Below are 21,468 nucleotides of genomic sequence, written 5' to 3' on the forward strand. Positions count from 1 at the left end.
GTTGGGTGTCAGATATTCATTGACAGTTAGATCCAATATATCTTATAGGGGGGCTCCTTTTGTCTAGAAGATGTATTAGAGCTCAGTCTATTCAACTCACCAGACATCATGTCTCTCTACATGCAGGATTTGTGCAAAAGGCAGTTATTTTGTTAGATTTTCTTTGTACTGGAAACAGTTATTTGAATGAGCTCTAATTCATCTGCTAGGAAAGGAGCCCCCCTATAAGATATATTGGATCTAACTGTCAATGAATATCTGACACCCAACTGCTGCATGAAGAGAGAATGAAGAGAAACAGATGCTGAGAGAGGAAAGATAAACTTGATTATTTCAGAAACAATGCAGAATATTTAATTGATTGTATTTAGAAAGTTCCATTGTTGTGAGGCTCAGTTGTTCAGATTGGAACAGTAGATGCATGACTTTACCTTGGTTTGTAATAAGGATGCACCAAATCCAGGATTCAGATTCGGCCAAATCTTTCTGCCAGGCCGAACCAAATCCGAATCCTAATTTGTATGTGCCAGTTTGGGGGCGGGGAGGGAAATTGCGTGACTTTTTGTCACAAAACAAGGAAGTCAAAAATGCTTTCCCCTTCCCAGCCCTAATTTATTCGGTCGAATCTTTCGCGAAGGATTCAGGGGTTCGGCCGAACCAAAATAGTGGATTTGGTGCACCCCTAGTTTGTAATGTATACTGTATATATTGGTTTTTTAAATGTCGTTTGCAATAAGACCAAAAAGCTGCTCAGTGTATGGAATGTACTAGAATTCAACTGCCACCTGTCCCTAATGCTCAGGAACGTGTTCATTGTTACACACATTAATGTAGGGGTTCACCTGTGCGTGTGAACTTGTTTTGTTCTTTAAATAAATAATATTTAGGCCTGTAGCCAGCGACCCTACACTACCTGATCCGTTTTCTTTCTGGCTCAGCTGCCTGTGCTGTTAGCTCTGTTGTCTTTCTATTTCCCTGCCCTCCTCATACTGACAGTCATGTGTCTGTGAGAGATTTCCCTGCGCCTCGCCATGTCCATCATTAGCACCTCCCGGGGGACACCAGCCATTCATTTGACATTAAACCCAACAACTTCAATGAATGCATTCGATTTTTTTTCCACTTGTGCTTTTTTTCTTCTTGTGGCTGCCTTGCAAACAGGAGACGGATATGCTAAAGAATACCTGTTACCATAGTAAGTACCATTTCATTCTCCGCTTCTTTTTATCCCCAAATCCTTGTGTGCTTTGCTTCATTCTATCGCTTCTTTATTTGAGTTTTATTAACCATAAGAAGCCAGGCTTTCTCTCCCCAAGGTCCCATAGACCAGAAAATCCACGTTACATGGTGAATTGAAATTGGCCATAGGGCTTACACTCAGCCGAGTAAAGTTCACCAAGGCCCCAAAATGGAAACCTGTGCCGTACCATGTTAAAGTCATGTGACTGAGAACGCTGTTGTCACGTTACTCGCAAATCAATCCGTCCTGTATCCGGGTACAAGGAGACTGGAGGGAGTGAGAAAACCGACTCCTCATCATATAATCGCTGAATTACTGTGTATAGTCAAAAGGAAACTAGCTGATTGGAGCAAGTTATACCATTAGGATTCTATATTGGTATGGAGCAACCACATGGGTTAAATCACCATGGTGGTAAATTGATAATTGAAGAGGAACTATCGTGAAAATGAAAATTTAATATAAGCTTCATCATACTGAAATAAGAAACTTTCTATATACAATCTGTTACATATTCTGCATTGTTTCTGAAATAATCAAGTTTATCTTCACTATTCCTCTCTCAGCATCTGTTTCTCTTGATTCTGTCTTCATGCAGCAGTTGAGTGTCAAATCCAATATATCTTATAGGGGGGCTCCTTTTGCCTAGCATATGTATTAAAGGCCACTCTATTAAAATCACCAGACATCATGTCTCTCTACATGCAGGATTTGTGCAAAAGGCAGTTATTTTGTTTGTACTGGAATCAGTTATTTGAGTGAGCTCTAATACAGATCCAATATATCTTATAGGGAGGCTCCTTTTGCCTAGAAGATGTTTTAGAGCTCACTCTATTAAAATCACCAGACATGATGTCTCTCTACATGCAGAATTTGTGCAAAAGGCAGTTATTTTGTTAGATTTTGTTTGTACTGGAATCAGTTATTTGAGCTCTAATTCATCTGCTAGGAAAAGAACCCCCCTATAGGATATATTGGATCTGTCAATTAATATTTGACACCCAACTAGGGTTGCCACCTTTTCCTAAAAATGTTACTGGCTGGTGGGGGGTGGGAACAAAGGGGGTGGGGTCATGATGTAAAAGGGGGCGGGCCACATCACGAAGATCGCCAGAAGGAGGACAAAAGTTACGTTTCCAGAGGATTGGGGGCGGGCCAAGGGGGTCTTGTTAAGGGTATTATGAATTTACTGGCAGCTACATTGCCGGTAAATTTGTAATACCGGGCCTTGGCAGGTGGTTTACCGGGCAGGCCGGTAAAATACCAGCCGGGTGGCAACCAGTGGCGGAACTACCGGGGGAGCAGGGGGTGTGAGCGGACTAGGGCCCGCACCCCCTCAGGGCAGCCCGCTCGCCAGGGAAATCCGTCGTGTACAGAGGGGGGCGGGGCCCAGCTGCGCGTCACGCTCCAGGACCTGCCCCCCCCTAGTTACGGCACTGGTGGCAACCCTACATCCAACTGCTGCATGAAGACAGAAGGAGAAACAGATGCTGAGAGAGGAATAGTGAAGATAAACTTGTTCATTTCAGAAACATTACAGAATTTTTAATTGATTGTATTTAGAAAGTTTCTTATTTCAGCATGTTGAAGCTTATATTAAATTTTCATTTTTGTGATAGTTCCCCTTTAAAGGGTTAAGAACACCAAAAGAAATGGAAAAACTCTGTATACGTTTAAATAACATTGTTACCCTGTGCTGGTGAAAATGGTGCGTTTGCTTTAGAAGCGATATTTTTACAGTTAATCTAAATCATTTCCCGTGTAGCCATGGCGACTGCTATTCAAGTTCCAATAGAGTTGAATTGTGAATCAAGTTTCATTATTCTCCTTTATTTGTATCAATCCTGCAGATTCCACGGCTCTTTCCAAAGATATTCTAGATCATTTAAGATCATCGTAGCCTCTCCACATACCGTATATACTCGAGTATAAGCCGAGTTTTTCAGCACCCAAAATGTGCTGAAAAAGTCTACCTCGGCTTATACTCGAGTCACTCACTCAATCCGCATCAATTGCGCTGAAGAAATCTTTCTGTGCCCCACACAGCTGCCTCGTTCCTGGTTAGTTCACCCGGCAGCCATTTTCCCTGCATTACATGCTTCCGATAGCCCCTCCTACTCGACCTCTCCTGTAATTGGGCCGCAGGGCTTGCCTAGCTGAAGGGGCCTGGGTGGCCAGGCTATCATGAAGGAAAAGATCACCTGTCCCCGCGCTGGCCTCGCGAGTATGATCAGCAGCCTCCCGCATCCGACGTCCAGCGCATTGTCTAGAAAGTGCTGCCGGTTCATGGCACAGTTACGGTAATATACTCGGGATGCCGGTCTCTCTCTCTGCCGACGCACTTGCAAGGTTCGTTGCACAGTTACAATAATATACTGCTGGATGCCGGCCTCTCTCTCGTCCCGTTATTGAAGCCATTTATCATATGTTAGTGCTGCCTCCTCATTTAGAATCCTGTCACTTTTCCAGAATCTGGCTAGCACTTTTTCACGTTCAGTAACTCTTGCTCATTCCATGGAATCAGCTTTCCTTGCAAGAGCCATACTGCATCTATTTATGCAGGCTGCTGTGGGAACCCTGGGGAGCCACCTTGAGGTGATGGTAGCTCCAAAGTTCCTCAGCATAAAAACATAGATGCACTTGGCCACAATTCAAATCGAGATGTGGGGCTGACTGAGTGTAGTTGAGTGTATCTCTGCATACATGTGAAGAGCAGCTTCGGAGCCAAGTACAGATATAGGATCCATATCTCTTCATAAATGAGCCCTATAATTTTTTCAATGCATTTTTATTGGAGGTAGTGCCTGGCAAGTTAGGGATCTCTCTCTCTCTCTTCCAATCCAAAAGAATATTCTCTGACATATGCAAGCCATTTCAGCAACTATTTATACACTTAATGACCTGTTCAGGGCCAATATGTAATGCTACGACTGCATATGGTTTTATTTTCACAAACAACTACCTTGCTTATTGTGCAAATATACATAAAGGATTTTGTCATTTGTCGCCAAATCCTCCCCTAGGAAAATTTAACAGCACACTAGGCTTATACTCGAGTCAATCAGGTTTCCCAGTTTTTGTAGGTAAAAGTAGTTACCTCGGCTTATACTCGGGTCGACTTATACTCGAGTATATACGGTAACTTTTAGGGCCACATCAGACATATCATGTACAAAATCCATTTTATTTCCAGAGCTGGCAAAAAGTATATTTGGATTTACTTATCAGCAGTCCCAATGAGTACAACTCCTCAACAAAATCATTTGCCGTCAACATTGAAACGATTCTCTCCAGCGAGCAAAATATTCACCTAATGGTTTGGAAGGGTGTTAGCGCTCCATGCTGCTGCTAATCTGCACTGTGCACTACTACCTTGTAATGTCCTCAGGGAAGTGTTTATAAATGAAAGATTATATTGAACTGCTGATAATTATTCAGGATTGTGCAGTTGGACCTTTAATAGAGCTGCCCCATTGTATGGATATGTATAGAATTACCTTTGGAAGCAGAAGCAGGGGGGTAACTACAGAGGAAGCAGACCCTGCGGCTACAGGGGGCCCAGGAGGTATAGGGGCCCCATGAGGCCCTACTTAATGAGCAATTTCAACATATATTGGCAAAAGAGGACAAACTCTGGATATTTTGGGGGCCCTTAAATAAATTTGCTATGTTGCCCAGTAACATCTAATTACGCCACTGAGAATAGGGATCCGCCTCCCTTTATAGAGAGATGTCACACTTCATAGAGGGGGAATGTACATCAGACATGTTGCAAGGTGTCCTATATAGATATGTATGTGCTTTTAAGCCATTACCCCCCTCTAACTAGCAGGGATCCTATGCTTTATTGTAGGCCTACTTTACTGTTTAATTATTCTGCCCTTCTACTTCCTTACCTCCCCGTCTCTATTTCTCTTTTTAAGAACTGTTTTATGCTGTTACGTTCTTCGTCGCAACAGTCTTAAAGGAACTATACCCCCCTGAACAATATAGGTCTCTCTAAAAAATAGGTGTAAAACCCTGCTTCATGTAAATAAATCATTTTCAGAATAATATACTTTTTTAGTAGTATGTGCCATTTGGTAATCCTAAATAGAAAATTGCCATTTTAAAAAAGAAGGGCCGCCCCCTGGGATTGTACGATTCACTGTGCACACAAACATGCCAAACAAACTATACTAATTAGGTCACATGAGCCAATTAACAGACAGAGTTCTGTCTTTTGTTTCAACACTTCTTCCTGTTACAGTTAGAGCTGCAGTATTTCTGGTCAGGTGATCGCTTCCTGTTACAGCTGTAGTATTTCTGGTCAGGTGATCGCTTCCTGTTACAGTTAGAGCTGCAGTATTTCTGGTCAGGTGATCGCTTCCTGTTACAGTTAGAGCTGCAGTATTTCTGGTCAGGTGATCTCTTCCTGTTACGGTTAGAGCTGCAGTATTTCTGGTCAGATGATCTCTGAGGCAGCACAGAGAATATCATAAAACAAGGGCTCAAGGTAAAATATTTACTTTAATATATATTCCAGTTTGGTAGGATTCTTTAATAAGATATAAACTATCTGTTGCTTAAGTATTCATTTTTGGGCTAAAGTTTAACTTTAAAGACTTTACACCCCGAGAACCTCCATAATGCAGCCTTGCAAATCAGTTCATTGCTGGTGTTTGTGGGATTTTCCTCTGTTTATAGGGGGAGACACAAGCCATTTGGAAAGTTTCCTACATTGCTAATGATTAAACAACATCTTACAACGTTCTAATATTTAATATGACGTCATTGATTTTTTTTTTTTTATGATTTGAAGCTATTTTTGCTTTTGACGAGTCTCTGGGTGTTTAACTGCTTTTTAACTTCAGTCTCCGCCTGCCCTTTCCTTTAACATATAAACTGCCGCCCTCTCGTTCTAGGGTTAATCTCGCGAATATATTACACACTTGTACAGGGATTCACTTCTATGCTCAGAATACTTTTGACTAAATCTAGAGTTACATCAATGGAATAATATTACTGCCCCTCTGAGACTGGTTCAGCCCACAGTTGTTTAAAGGAGAATTTAACCTGTAACATAAAAAACCCCTACCCTACGTAGACCCTCCTCTCCCCCAGCCTAGCTACCCCCCGGGGAAATGCCCCTAACTTTTTACTTACCCCTCGGTGCAGATTCTGTCCTCGGGAGTTCACGGCAGCCATCTTCTTTCCTTCGTTAAACTTCGGAAGCAGACCATCGTTTTCAGCACGTGCGCCGAAAGTCATGAAAATTTCCATAACATTTTGGAGTAATATTCCGGTCCCAAACAACGCGGATGCGCCGAAAGTCAAGAAAACTTCCGAAAGTCACGAAATTTCCAAAAATTTATTTCGGAAATTTTTTTGACTTTTGGCGCATGCGCAGTTGGAGTAATTTTCCGGTCCTGAACAACTGCGCATGCGCCAAAAGTCACAAAAAATTTCCTAAAGGCACGAAAAATGTAGCGAAATTTTTCCGAAATTTCCGTTACTTTTGTCGCATGCGCAGTTGGAGTAATGTTCCAGTCCCGAACTACTGCGCACCGAAAGTCCGAAAATTTTTCGGTGAAAATGATGGTCTGCTTCTGAAGTTTAACAAAAGAAGATAGCGGCCGTGAACTCCCGAGGACAGAATCTGCACGGAAGGGTAAGTAAAAAGTTAGGGGCATTTGCCCCGGGTACCAGGTAGGCTGGGGGAGGGGGGGTCTACGTAGGGGGGAGGGTTTTTTATGTTACGGGTTGAATTCTTCTTACAACAACCTTCAGCTGTGGTGACTGGATAATATATTGAACATGGTGGGGTTTGTAAGTGTAACAAGTGTGTAATATTGCAATTGTACGTCCTTAGCTGCAGACCAGAGACTCTTAACCTACCTTTGTCTTTCCGCCCCCACAGAATCGCAGCAGGAGCAAACCTACAAAGATGACAGTGATGCTGCAACGTTCAAGCAAACACTCCCAGACCTCACCCCAGACGAGCCATCGGAGGAACTGGCCATCCCAATTTCTGGAAATGAAGGGGATGAACAAAGTGTTCCTTGTGACAGAGACATAACTAAGGCCCCTACAGAATCAGCCCATGAAGAGGCTGAGCCCCAGCTTGTAGACCCGCCCACCATTCCAACAGCTGAGGAGCCAGTGCAAACAGACCCCGCCCCCGCGGATGCGTCTCTAGTAGATGCTGGTAGCGACGAATCCCCCGGTAAATCTCCTTCCAAAAAGAAAAAGAAATTCCGTACCCCTTCCTTCCTCAAAAAGAACAAGAAGAAGAGCGAGTCGTGAAGAGCTGCAGGCGCACTGTCATGTTTCTAAGGGTCTGCTCGTAGCCACTTGTATCGTCTAGTCTCTCCCGTTATATAATGGAATGCAACTGAACCCCCTCGTTAGTTAGCGCTTGTTTCTCAATGTTAATCCGGGAAATTCACTCGCATTTAAGGTGCTAACCGACGCGTTCATCTGATAATCTGGGGTCACATGCTCAGTGTAAGCCTATAGTCTCCCCTTGTTTTAATAGAGTGCGTGACTGCCCAATAATCCATCGCATTAAATATATATACTGATCCCTCACAACCACCCAATCCTTTTTGTATATAGAACTCTCTGCTTTGCCATGGAAGGACCATGATGCCCCTCTGCACCCCAAGCTTCACCTCTTTCAGCTCCATCCCAAATGCAAACTCTGTGTACCCCCCTGTGTTTCATTCATGCGATGGTGTCTTCTACCCCTGCCTTGGTGATCCACGCCATTGTTGCATCGATCTGGGGGAGGAGCATAAAGCACCCATGTAATTGTGTTACATTAAGGGGCAGATTTATCAAAAACTGTCAAATTTGATTAGGGAGTTATTAAAATTTGATTCGAGTTTTTCAAAAAATTCAAATTAGATTTCTGAGATTTATCATACACTGGCCCTTTAAGAACTCATTAGGCTATGTGCCACCTAAAACCTCCTGAATTGCTGAGTCAATGGGAGAGGTCCAGGGGATCAATTTGGAGCCTTCCTGACATTCAATTCATTCGATCCTATTCACCTGAGATTAAAAAATGTAATTTTTATAATAAATTTTGAATTTCAAGTTTATGGGAGTTAAAAAACAAACAAAAACAAATTTGAAATTCGCACCTTGATAAATGTGCCTCTAAGCGATTATTATTTTAATCCTTTATCTGAGAATTCTATGTATTTTTTGGTAAGCGAATAATTATTTCATGTGCTGGAGAGTTTTTTGCACGGTGTGGGTGTTCGAGCCCCTGCTGAATTCTGGGATGAACACTAGAACAATTAAAGTTTTATGAAAAATGTTTAAAAATATTTTTTCGTTTGGCTTCAAACGAGCAACTTCCCTCCAGTTGAATTAGCCGCTGTGTTATGGGTCTGTGTAGCCAACCTTGCTTGTGACCATCCTGCTTGCAGATTTTATATATATATATATTTGTTTTTATTTCTTGTTTTTATTTTGCTACATTTTGTTGTATTTGGAAGTGGTAACTTTGCCATGTTTCAAGGTACAGCTCCCATGGTATTTACATAAAGGGATATGATTGGACAGTTATTTCTACCCCAACCCCCCCACAACCAGGGCCGGAACTAGGGGTAGGCAGAGTAGGCACGTGCCTAGGGCGCAAAAGCATGGGGGGGCGCCAGGCACATGCCTTCTCTGACACCTACCCCATGTCCGGTCGTCTCTCTCCAAAAGCTTCTTCTGTTTTGGCCCCATAGCTGTGCTTCCACACATGTGAGCTTACATCAATTGGCGCATACGCGAGCAAACGACAAAAGGCACATACGTGCGGGAGAGCGTCGGTTCGCGCATGCGCTCAAAAGTGGGAGTTTGCGCATGCGCACCACCAGGAAGTGCCAGTTTACGCAAGCGCGCAGCTAGCAGGCGCCGAACCAACCAGGGTGCCTAGGGCGCCTGGCCGCCATGGCCAGGCCCTGCCCACAACAGCTGTTTTCATGGCCACGGCCTGACAAAATATATAAGTAGAAAAACATGAAGGAGCTCACCCTAAACTGGTGTAGCAACTTGCCCGGGTGCTGGTAACTAAAGTGACATAGTCCCGCACTCAATAGGAATACTTGTGAAAAGAATCAAGATGATTGAAAATAATCAGATGTTTCAAACACCAACGGACAGATTTATTAACGGTCGAAAATTGATTTAGAGTTTTCTAATTTTTTTTTGGTCAAAACTCTCAAATTCGAATAGTGAATTATCCAAACTCTATTAAAATTTGAATTCGGTTTCGCGATTTATCAAACCTATACCCTGGGAACAACTCAAATTAGACTATTCGCCACCTAAAACCTGCCAAGTTCATGTATAAAGGTGGCCATAGACGTAACAATTACGATCTTTCTTGGAAAAGATCTTTGCAAGAAAGATTGTTCATTTCAATAAACACGTGTAGAGCTGAATCGTCAGATATACAATTAGAAACAATACCTGTATCTGATGATTCAGCACTAAGGGGCAAATTTATCAATGGTCTAGGTGAAGTTTTGAATGAAAAAAAAATCGAATTTCGTGTTATTTTTTGTGTACTTCAATTAGGGAATAGTCCAATTTCAATTTGAATATCAAATTTATCATGTACTGTTTCCTTAAAAATTCTTTGACCATTCACCATCTAAAACCTGCCGAAATTGCTGTTTTAGCCTATGGGAGACCTCCTAAAACCTATTTGGAGTCAATTGGTGGACTTTGAAAAATCTAAGTTTCTTTTGGGAAAAACTTTGAATCGATCAATTGCGCTATTAATTAGATTTGAACAATTCAAATTTGGCCAAATACAGACCTATTAGATCAAAAACGGACCTATTTGACCCAGAAAAAAATTTCGGTTGGTCTTTTTGATTTTGAAATTTTTTCAATTCGACATTCGACCCTTGATAAATATGCCCCTAACAGTGGCCGATGTTTGGGTGCCTTCAAAGTCGCCCGATCAAAATTTTTGACGAGCCGATCGATATCCAAGTCTTTTGCCGATATTGATCGGCTCTTTTCCCACCATACATGTACTGAATATTGTACGAAAATTTGTTTTGTACGACATTATCTGTGCGTCTATGGCTGCCTTTAGTCAATGGCAGATGTCCACTGACCCATTTGAAGATGTTATTAGCCTTCCTGACATTCAAGGTTTTTTCTGAATAAAAAACTTGATTCGAGTTTAGTCAAATCAAATTTGATTCAAGTTTTCGGGTCGGTAATATTCATTCAAGTTTTAGATATTTGATTTTTTTTTTCTTAAATAACCTCTTCGTTATTTTTTTTATGATTTACAATTTCTATAAATGTCTGTTTTAATATACTGAATGTCTTAGGATTGGCCAGTACAGTAAATTTAGCTCATTCTAGAAACCTACTGAAGATAAGGGGAGTCGGTGTCCTTGTATGTGCCTTACTGGGTAAACCGCCATTGTTTATTGTTATATTGTAAACATAGGTATTGTTACCCACCAAATAGCCCTGATATTACCAAGCAAACAGCCGGCAGAGCCTCATAAGCCCAACTTATTTGATTAAAGGACCAGAAACGTCAATTTTTTTTAAAAAAAAATTTGTTTGTATACTAAAGAAAAAACAAAAGAAACACCAAGACAAATTAAAGTCTTTATTAAGAATTAACTTGCCAAAACTCTGCTTCCGCTCCTCTTCAGACAGGGCGACCACCCAGTGTGCGGTGCTCGATTTCTCCTCCATCTCCAATAAGATTGAGCACCCTGCGGATTGAGGGGAAGTTTTTCAGGTGCGGGTATATATGCGGGTCACGGGTCTCATCTAAATTTCTAATCTTATGAAATTATCTTTATTGTACGCTTTTTAAAGTTTTACAAAGCCTGTTTCTGTCCCGCCCACCTTTGATGATGTCACTTCCAGTTTGCAGCACCATCACTTCCTGTTTTGATGGTGGTTGCGGATAAGGCAGGTCCGGGTCGTGTAGCGGATCAAAGTGGGTAAATATGCGGGTTGCGGTTCGGGACGTGGGTTCGGGTCTTAGAAATTGGTTTCCGTGCAGGACTCTATTGAGCGATGCACGATGGAACGTCCGATCACCTTTGTTGAAGAGGAGTGCAAGCAGCCTTTTGGTAAATTATTTCTTAATAAAGTCTTTGCAATTTTTGTTGTCACTGGTCCTTTAAGGCCTGGCTGAAGAAGCATAAAGTTCTTAAAACAATATTACATATGTCAGCAGTCAGGGTTAGGGGGATTTCCAAGCATTTTTTAGCATACAAACACAGCCTTTGCTTTTGGTGAAGAGTTTCACCTCGGACTCCTGAACGAGTACCGGGTCATTTTGGATTTGAATTATCGATTGATTTTCAGGAAACCTAAGGATCACACCAAGGGTTGAGGGGCTCCCCGGTAGTGCTGAACTAACGCTGGACTGGCTGTCCTAATAACTACACTCATACGAAGCTAAGTAAATGCTTATAAATTCTATTCTCACTTGTGTGTCTATAAGTTATTGCTCATTAACAGTTCAACCAGAAGGTTTAATTATTTTGCTCCTGTGATTAATAAAAATGTCATTGATAAAGGTTCACCCCCAATCGAATTTCAAGTATATTCGCATTCGAGTTAAAAAAAACTTACATGAATTTAAAATTCGACCTTTGATAAATGGCTCTCCAACTGTTCTATTTCTCATGGATAAGATGAAGGATAAGAGCATAGTTGGTGTTCGAAACGTCCGTTTTTTTTCAATAAGGGCAGAGACACACGGTCAGATTTGGGGAGATTAGTTACCCGGCGGCAAATCTCCTCTTCTTCGGGGTGACTGATCTGCGCGAGCTGCTTTCCCGCCAGCTAGAATGAAAATCGCCGGCTGGATGCCACTCTGATGCTTCGTTTTCCGAAGTCGCCTAAATTTTCCTCGAGTGGCATCCCAACGGCGATTTTCATTCTCGGAGCACTTCATTTTCCGAAGTTGCCTCACGAGGTCAGTTCGGGCGACTTTGGAAAACGAAGCACTCGAGTGCCATCCCGCCGGCGATTGACATTCTAGCTGGAGGGAGGCAGTTTGGGGAGATTAGTCGCCCTGAAGAAGAGAAGATTTAGAGGACTCCCCGAATCTGACCGTGTCTTCCCTAAATCTTGAAACCATTAATATGCATTTTTGGCTGCACACTCTCACACATACACGCACTCTCTCACGCTCATACACGCGCGCACAAGGAGAGCCTATAGTGTAAATGTGACGGGTGAATTCATCTCTTCTCATGGCGTCTCTCTATTGTGTTCTCTAACTGGAAGCCGTACATCCATACAGCCCGCTGCACACATACACTCACGTGTGCTTGCACTCTATTGTCATGTTATGATACACAATCACTTGTATGGACACTTACATGTCACTTTCCCCCTCCTCTGAGGACAAATGTGAACTTTGTATGTGAAGCAGCCGACTGAGCCTACGAACGCTTTGCTTTCCCCTTTCACTTCTATTAAACAAACGGAAGAGAATGTTACAGGCAATAACGACCATGTTTGATTGTTACCTCTGGTGGATCGTTTCATGTATTTTAGGAAGAAAATAAAGATTTGACCCCTTTCTCTGCCAGTCTCCCCTCCCCCGCGGCCATATTGCCTGTGTGCCGTCAGCAATAGGAAAGGCAGTTGTGCAGTTTCTCTGAATGTGAAATGGAACAATGAAGTTACCCATGAAGGAATAGTTATTTAATGCTGATGTTTTTTTGCTTTAATGTATGAAATGCGTTGGGCACAGCACTAACCTACTCTATGGCAGCTGCTTTTTTAATTATTGTGTTTTTCCTCTTTCTTATCCCAAATCCAACCCATTGTACATTAGATTTAGAGCTTTGGGCCCAGTGTTTGTGTGACACACACATTGCAGAAGAGGTTGAAAGACTCCTCCCTGCGGACAGGCTGATTGGCCGGTGTATATGCACTTAGCGCTCGTTACTGCTTTAACTCTGATGTCACAGAGCAACATTAACCAATGCCTTAAAGGTGAATGACGGGCAATGCATAGATCTCTGCCCCATGTAGTGTAGCCAGAGCATTGTAGTGTGTCCATGTTGTGTAGCCAGAGCATTGTAGGATACATCACTACTAGAGACATTCCTTAGTAACCACTACGTTTAGCCCGAGCTGCATGGCGCTATTGACTCTACATTCTACACCAACACTCCATTATTTCTTCCAATATTCTTTTGAATGCTTTTGTGTCATTGACGTTGTGTCATTGCAATGATTTTCTTTGTTTCAGATCTTTGTATGGAGTATAATCATGTATAGATATACAAAAGGTTACGCAGTATGATGTTATTATTTGCCCTTTCTTACCTTAATGTACTGTTACTTTACTCACAAATAAATTCCTTTCCTACTGGATTCTCATTGTTTCCTTTGTATGGAATTGGAAATCCTTCATTTGTGTAACGCAGACCTCCGTTTACTCCCCGGGAATCTCCTCTACTAAACCTGTTGCAAAGTATTGTTACCCATTGGACGTTGACTTTCCTATGGGCGATTAAGCTCCCAAAAATACCTGTTCATTGGGCCAAACAGAAGGCGCGGTGGGTTAAACATATTCCTTCTGCAATTTCAGGCAATTAATATGCTTTACCTGCAATTTACTCCCATTTAGGAACAACTTTCTGGGTTGTCCTGCCGTTTCCATATTATTGGCTGGTTTTAAGGGATATTAACATATTAAAATATTATAAAGGCACAAGGCTGCAGGCTGAGTTATACAGGGAACTCCGAATATTACTCAGGTATTCTAATAATGTACCCCCTACTGTAAATGAAAAGGATAACTGGATTTGTTATACTCACTGGCAAATGCCTTTCTTGGAGTCTCGTTACGGCTGTACAGGAATAGTAGGGTTAATGCGCTGTTCCCTTTGGGATGGCTTGAAACTTGACAGGAGGGTAGAGACATTCCCCTCCTGTTCCTCCCCTTCCTGGCATTGACCTCTCCTCCATCAGTTTCCACTAGCCCAGCCAAGAAGGAAGATGGAATTTAAGAATGATGGGTGGGGCTCCCGGTGCTGCCGTGAAGGGATTTACCTGTGAGTATTACAAATCTGGTTTTATCTGATCGTCCCAAGGCAGCACAGGAACAGTAGAATTAGTCCCAGAACAGAAGGAAGGGAACAGCAGAAGGTAAGTAGAAGAAGTAACACTAACATGGCAGTTGAGGAACTAGCGTATTGCTGCTTGTAGGACTTCACGGCCAAATGAAGCATCCACTGATGCGAAAACCTGGAACTGGTAAAACTATGAGAAGGTGTGAAGTGATGACCATGCCGCTGCTTTACATAGTTATTCTGCAGAAGCATTGTTGAGTCTTGCCCACGAAGTGGTGTGACGTGATGACCATGCGCTGCTTTGCCCACGAAGTACTAAGTGCCGGGGTTGAGTTGGTGGTAACGTGATCTGCTAGGCTTTGGTTATAATGAGCGTTATCCATCTTGAAATGGAGGCCTTGTCTTCCTTGCGGTTGGGGCCATAGAGTATAAGAGTGAGACAGACTGTCTGAAGCCTACTGTCCCATGAATATAGAATTTTAAGGCTCTCACCACATCTAGCTCTGCACCAAGTCATGAAAGTATGCCAGATGCTATAGTAGGAATTTAAACTGGTAGCTTTGTGGGCACACAGGAGTGTGTTTGTTACTCGAGTGGAGAATCCCAGATGGCGCTCTCAACAGCCACTCCGTGAGGGAGAGCCTCTTGAGGTCTGGATGTTTGTTCTGGCCCTGGGTTAGCAGATCCTCTTTGAGGGGTAGACGCCACGGTGGGTCGATAGATGGGTACTGAAGGTCCGAGAACCATGGACTCTCACTGTTCTATTGGGTATAAGTTGTCAAACCACTTGTCTTTGGAAAGCCGTTGTTTCCTTCATAATGGACTCTGATAGTCTCATGCACTGGAAAACATCTTTGTTTCCTTTGCACAGATCCAAATAGTTTGTCAATGATATTTTAGTTCCTGTTGCTCTTCTTGGAAGCTCAGGGACTGTAGAATGTCTGCCAGTAATGAATTCACAGCCTCCACCTGTGACCTGTGAGTAGCTTCAGTAGGAGGGTAAGAGCAGTCATCTTCATCTTCCCAGTCACTACCAGGTATTGGCCCTTCCTCGTCTGTGAGTCAGTTGGGTTAGAGACCATAGAGGTGGAGGCTCTGACAGGGGATCTACCCTGAGTGTCTTGTAGCTGTTGTGACCTCTGCAATGGGGTCAGTTTATCAATGGATGTTGTCACCCCCATGACGGTGGACTGCAGAGATTGAAGCCAGACATTTGAGACGATTGTTGTGATGCTTTAGGATTAGCTGTTGCAGTTTTGTTCTTTTTGCACACTGGGGGAGAAACCCGGTCACTGGTTTTCTTGCTAGATTTTTTTAAGCGGATAGTTTGTGTCTGTACCTTTAAGGGATTCCCCAGGTTCCAGAAGGCCAGCTGCCATGTTAGAAAATGTTACTAAAGAGAGAGACTGTGTGTAAAGTGTTACAGGAGGAAAAAGAACAATTAGTAGCTGTGCTACTGAAAAGTAGAGTTGCCACCTTTTCCGGAAAAAAATACCGGCCTTCCTATATATTTATCATTTTTCCCTATTAATAGCATTGGGATAAACCATCATTTTTACCGGCCGGGCCAGTGAAATACCAGCCTAGTGGCAACCCTAAAAGTAATGTGGGAATACCCTTAGCCCACCTGATAGTGGAAGCTTTCTGCGTTGGAGCTTGGAGGCAGTGACTGGCTGCTCAAGTAGCGTTTGGGAGACTAGAGTGGTTGCTCCGTCTGTCTGAAGCCTTCTGACCGCTCTGTACGTGTCTCCAAAATGGCTGCCGCAACACATCTTGCGTGATCCTGAAGTCGTGGGTTAACCGTTAGGCTCGTACCAGATCCGATCTTGCTCAACGCAAAATTTTAAATTACCAGCACCTCTTCTGCTCAGTACTGGTCCACACTCTGTACACACTGGTGTATTTAGGCAGCTGAATTAGAAGCGTTGGTAAAGCCGCGAGTCTCACCCAGAAGACTTGGCTATGGCGGCTGATAATGGTAGCGATTCAGCATACGTTAATAGTCACCTCTTATGGGCCCAGACCGTGCTATGGCATCTCCCTCTAGGGCAGGTGATGACACCTCTTGACTGTAAAGGAAAACTTCCCCTACTGTAAATGATAAGGATATTAGAAGTCACTGAGGGGTTGTTCTGTGACCATATAAAGGCACAAGGCTGCAGGCTGAGTTATACAGGGAACTCTGAGTATCACTCATGTATTATAAGGGATAATGTACCCCCTACTGTAAATGATAAGGATATTAGAAGTCACTGAGGGGTTGTTCTGTGACCATATAAAGGCACAAGGCTGCAGGCTGAGTTATACAGGGAACTCGGAGTATCACTCATGTATTATAAGGGATAATGTACCCCCTACTGTAAATGATAAGGATATTAGAAGTCACTGAGGGGTTGTTCTGTGACCATATAAAGGCACAAGGCTGCAGGCTGAGTTATACAGGGAACTCTGAGTATCACTCATGTATTATAAGGGATAATGTACCCCCTGCTGTAAATGATAAGGATATTAGAAGTCACTGAGGGGTTGTTCTGTGACCATATAAAGGCACAAGGCTGCAGGCTGAGTTATACAGGGAACTCTGAGTATCACTCATGTATTATAAGGGATAATGTACCCCCTACTGTAAATGATAAGGATATTAGAAGTCACTGAGGGGTTGTTCTGTGACCATGTAAAGGCACAAGGCTGCAGGCTGAGTTATACAGGGAACTCTGAGTATCACTCATGTATTATAAGGGATAATGTACCCCTACTGTAAATGATAAGGATATTAGAAGTCACTGAGGGGTTGTTCTGTGACCATATAAAGGCACAAGGCTGCAGGCTGAGTTATACAGGGAACTCTGAGTATCACTCATGTATTATAAGGGATAATGTACCCCCTACTGTAAATGATAAGGATATTAGAAGTCACTGAGGGGTTGTTCTGTGACCATATAAAGACACAAGGCTGCAGGAACTCTGGTAAGGTGACATCTAATCTCATATCTGGTTCAGTGAGTTGTGACAAATGACATCACTGAGCTCTGATTATAACTAATGACACCACTACACCTTTATAAGGATATAATTTACAGGTTATTAAAATATTAAAAAATGCCTTGGAGGGTCCCAGCCTCAGATAATCGTCCCTTTTCCCGTGTAGCAATATAACAGAGCTGGATACTCATGGGCTGCAGTAGAAATAATGGCGCCTCATGGTGTGATCCATACGATGCCTCAGAGGGAGATGCAGCTGCGCGGCCTGTAGCAACGAAACACTCCAAAATAAATAAAAAACAAGTTTATTTATCAGATGTGAAGTGTTTACAGAACAATTCAGCCTTTGGTATTTAAAAAGATTCTCCGAAACAGAAGAACCAGTAGTGAAAAGAACAGTGGCGCCTCCTCTATTACATTCCAATCTGCACAGATGAGAGCTGCCATACTGATCATGCATCTTACCTACAGCACAACCCCATTTTACAGGGAACCAGAAAAAAATGGTGTAAAATCCAGGAAAATGTAAAATGAGGGAAATGTATAATATATAGGGGGACCATAAAACAACAATGTAATATGAGGGAAAACTTCAAATCGGGGTGTAAAATGGAGGTTCTACTGTATGTCCAAGAGTTCAGTATTGTTGGGAGGAGAGCAATCAGTATGGCGGCACCCGCAGCAATAAATAAATACACGAGGCACACAAGGAATGTTCTGAAGTGCAACAAGTAAATCCCATGTAAGGAAAATGGAGACCTTTCTATGTTTTGTAACAAATACATTGAATTAAAGAAGCAAGTGCTGGTTTTGTAACATTGGTGCAGACTGGAGAGGCTCAGAGTTAATCCAGTGCAACAGACCCTGCACTACAAACCCGGGCTAAAAATGGCATATTTTATATAGTGAACTTATTGCACGAGGCTAAAGTTTGAGCTTGTCAATAGCAGCAATGATCCAGGACTTCAAACTTGTCACAGGGGGTCACCATCTTGGAAAGTGTCTGTGACACTCACATGCTCAGTGGGCTCTGATTGGCTGTTGAGAAGCTAAGCTTAGGGCTCGTCACTAATTATCCAGCAGAAAATGAGGTTGGTCTGTAATATAAGCTGATGCTACAGGTTTGCTGATTATTAAATTCTGATGCTAATTGCACTGGTTTCTGTGCTGCCATGTAGTAATTATCTGTATTAATTACTAATCAGCCTTATATTGTGACATTTCTATTCTATGTGTACTGTATATTGTGAGTGGGTCCCTAAGCTCAGTAAGTGACAGCAGCACAGAGCATGTGCAGTGAATCAGCAGAAAAGAAGATGGGGAGCTACTGGGGCATCTTTGGAGACACAGATCTTTACTGCTAAAGGGCTGTGGTTGCCTTGGGCTGGTACTGAAGCACAAAACATCATGTACAACATTTCTACCTACTTCTTTAGTTAAGCTTTAGTTCTCCTAATACAGGTATGGGACCTGTTATCCAGAATGCTCGGGACCTGTGGTTTTCCGGATAATGGATCTTTCTATAATTTGGATCTTCATACCTTAAGTCTACTAGAAAATCATGTAAACATTAAATAAACCCAATAGGCTGGTTTTGCTTCCAATAAGGATTAATTATATCTTAGTTGGGATCAAGTACAAGCTACTGTTTTATTATTACAGAGAAAAAGGACATTTTTAAAAAAATTGGATAATTTGGATAAAATGGAGTCTATGGGAGACGGCCTTTCTGTAATTTAGAGCTTTCTGGATAACAGGTTTCCAGATAACAGATCATACCTGTACACAGGGAATCAGATGATTATGTATAAACAGCAGGTGACAGAACAGTCCCAAAGTCAGGAGCCGGGCTCACTGCAGCTTATACAAAGGCTTCTGGCCCATCCTCCAATAGCAGTGACTGCCGTATTGTGACTTCTGCAGTTCACCTGACTGTCATTACTCACACGGGACAGATTTCCGCCCAAATGGGGCCTCGTGTTCACAGTGACCGGCAGACGCAAGTAAAGTGAACAACAGCAGGGACTATTAGAGAAATGCCATTGGAGGAGCCACCTAATTAAGTTGTTGAGCAGAGGGGAGGCGGAATTGAGTCGGAGCTGACTCATACAGACGGCCTGGCTTTGGAAATGTGAAGGTGCTCCCATTAACATGAATTTATTTGCATTAAAATCCATTCGGATATCAACTGCGGTGGTTTAAAAATCTATTAAGAACAGACAACACATGGTAGATCCCATTTAAAGGGACAAGCCTGCAAGTTCACCCCCTGCATCTGCCCTGTGTTCCGTTCCAAGTGTTTGATTGGCTAATGCTGCTGCCCTACATTTCCTGCAGAATCTGCTAAGGCACAGAGAGAATTATACCAGGTGTCCCATTAGGGTTTGGGTGGAAATAAAAAGTCCGGCTTGGGGTCCGCAGCAGCTGTTATTATTCTTCTTTTTGTTTCAATCTTCCCAGACAAAGCAGTGGAAGGAGCAAGAGAAAGGCGGAGACACTAAAGCAGATCTGCGGCCCGGCCAGCCAGTACACTGCAAATATATAAATCATATTGTTATACAGCAAATCCTACTTACTACTCCAATAACAGTCTCTCTACCCCCTCACAGCATGGCACGGCCCAGGAATCAACAGAACGGTGGGAGGTGGACAGGCTCACTGATAAAAATGGGGGAGGAAATTCCATTTTAACACTACAGCTGGATAACATTAAAGTGACGCTGACACATTCCAGTCAAAGATAAGAACTGTCTTTTTAATAAATCCTCCCCCATTGTCCCTCCTGAGTCTGGTGGGCCAAAATCACATGACTAAGTGTTTGTAACATGAAACGCGTAAGGCTGTGGACATAAAATATTTTTCTACTACTGCCTGGTGGAAGAACACCTTCATTTTGAGTGCCTGCTACAAAGGTTTAAGGGCCACCATTACAAACCCACTGCCAGTACAAGTGCAAACGATGGGGCAGCCAAGGACATATAAAGGGCTACAGGAGAATGAAGTGGTAGATACTCACGTGATGCTGATAAGATGGGTCCAAGTGCTCTGGCCAGAGCCCCCAGGCTGCGCAGGATTCCCATGACTGTTCCTTTCTGGCTGGCAGAGCCTAAATAACCACAAAAATATCTGTGAGAATCAAAAAGAGGCCGGAGCGCTGTCACCAGGACTTGGAATTAGTAGGGGGTGGAGCCTGTAAGCCTTTACCCCAAGGAACAGCTGCTGGTTCCACCCTTATGGATAAAAAGGAAACAACCCCATCTCTAAGCAGACTATGTAATCCAAATATCTGTCTTGATATACAATAAAAATGAGTGGCTTCCAACATCTCTGCAAAGAGGTCAGAACCAGGAAGTGGTTTCATTTTCTTGCTTAAGGGATACGGTCATGCGAATATTATTTTCAAAACGCATCAGTTAATAGTGCTGCTCCAGCAGAATTCTGCACTGAAATCCGTTTCTCAAAAGAGCAAACAGATTTTTTTATATTTAACTTTGAAATCTGACATGGGACTAGACATTTTGTCAATTTCCCAGCTGCCCCCAGTCATGTGACTTGTGTTTTAATTTCAGTCACTCTTTACTGCTGTACTGCAAGTTGGAGTGATATCACCCCCCCCCCCCCAGCAGCCTAACAACAGAACAATGGGAAGGTAACCAGATAGCAGCTCCCTAACACAAGATAACAGCTGCCTGGTAGATCTAAGAACAGCACTGAATAGTAAAATCCAGGTCCCACTGCGGCACATTCAGTTACATTGAATAGGAGAAACAACAGCCTGCCAGAAAGCAGTTCCATCCAAGTGATGGCTCTTTCCGAAAGCACATGACCAGGCAAAATGACCCGAGATGCACCTACACACCAATATTACAACTAAAAATTATTTGCAGTGTAAACAGTGTAATTTAGAAATAAAAACGGCATCATAAAAATGACAGATTCCCTTTAAATTACTGTGACATGTTCTCCCATGAGAGATATTAGGAAACAGTAGGAAGAAGTACGCACCGTATGTAGACACCAAAGAGGATAAACAAGGCACAACAATCGCTGCGGCTGGAATAAAACAGAAACACAGTCACAACCAGTAACAAACAGTTTATGTTCCCATAGAACACGTGCTGGTTTCCACCTTCTGCACAGGCTGAGGGTGATCCATGGGCCGAGCAGGGGAGAAGCAGT

The 21,468-nt window shown here is 42.8% G+C and overlaps 2 protein-coding genes across 11 annotated transcripts in view; one reads left to right on the forward strand and one right to left on the reverse strand.

The window, feature by feature from the left end:
* The window catches only part of add1.S (adducin 1 S homeolog), a 72,896-nt gene extending 62,071 nt beyond the window's left edge, over positions 1-10,825 (forward strand). For 5 of the 8 annotated variants that reach the window (XM_041573423.1, XM_041573413.1, XM_041573416.1 and 2 more), the window contains one exon: positions 7,140-8,118. In XM_041573423.1, the coding sequence (XP_041429357.1) occupies positions 7,140-7,525 (386 nt within the window). In that variant the 3' untranslated portion in view covers positions 7,526-8,118. 8 annotated transcript variants of the gene reach the window in all.
* Positions 10,826-17,578: 6,753 nt separating this feature from the next.
* mfsd10.S (major facilitator superfamily domain containing 10 S homeolog) overlaps positions 17,579-21,468 on the reverse strand; it is a 44,023-nt gene continuing 40,133 nt past the window's right edge. For all 3 annotated transcript variants that reach the window (XM_018235916.2, XM_041574813.1, NM_001091338.1), the window contains 3 exon segments: positions 21,295-21,342; positions 20,306-20,395; positions 17,579-19,820 (listed from right to left, as the gene is read on the reverse strand). In XM_018235916.2, coding sequence (XP_018091405.1) covers positions 19,720-19,820; positions 20,306-20,395; positions 21,295-21,342 — 239 coding nt within the window. In that variant the 3' untranslated portion in view covers positions 17,579-19,719.

The sequence above is a fragment of the Xenopus laevis genome, chromosome 1S (assembly GCF_017654675.1).
Source record: "Xenopus laevis strain J_2021 chromosome 1S, Xenopus_laevis_v10.1, whole genome shotgun sequence".
Classification (NCBI taxonomy): domain Eukaryota; kingdom Metazoa; phylum Chordata; class Amphibia; order Anura; family Pipidae; genus Xenopus; species Xenopus laevis.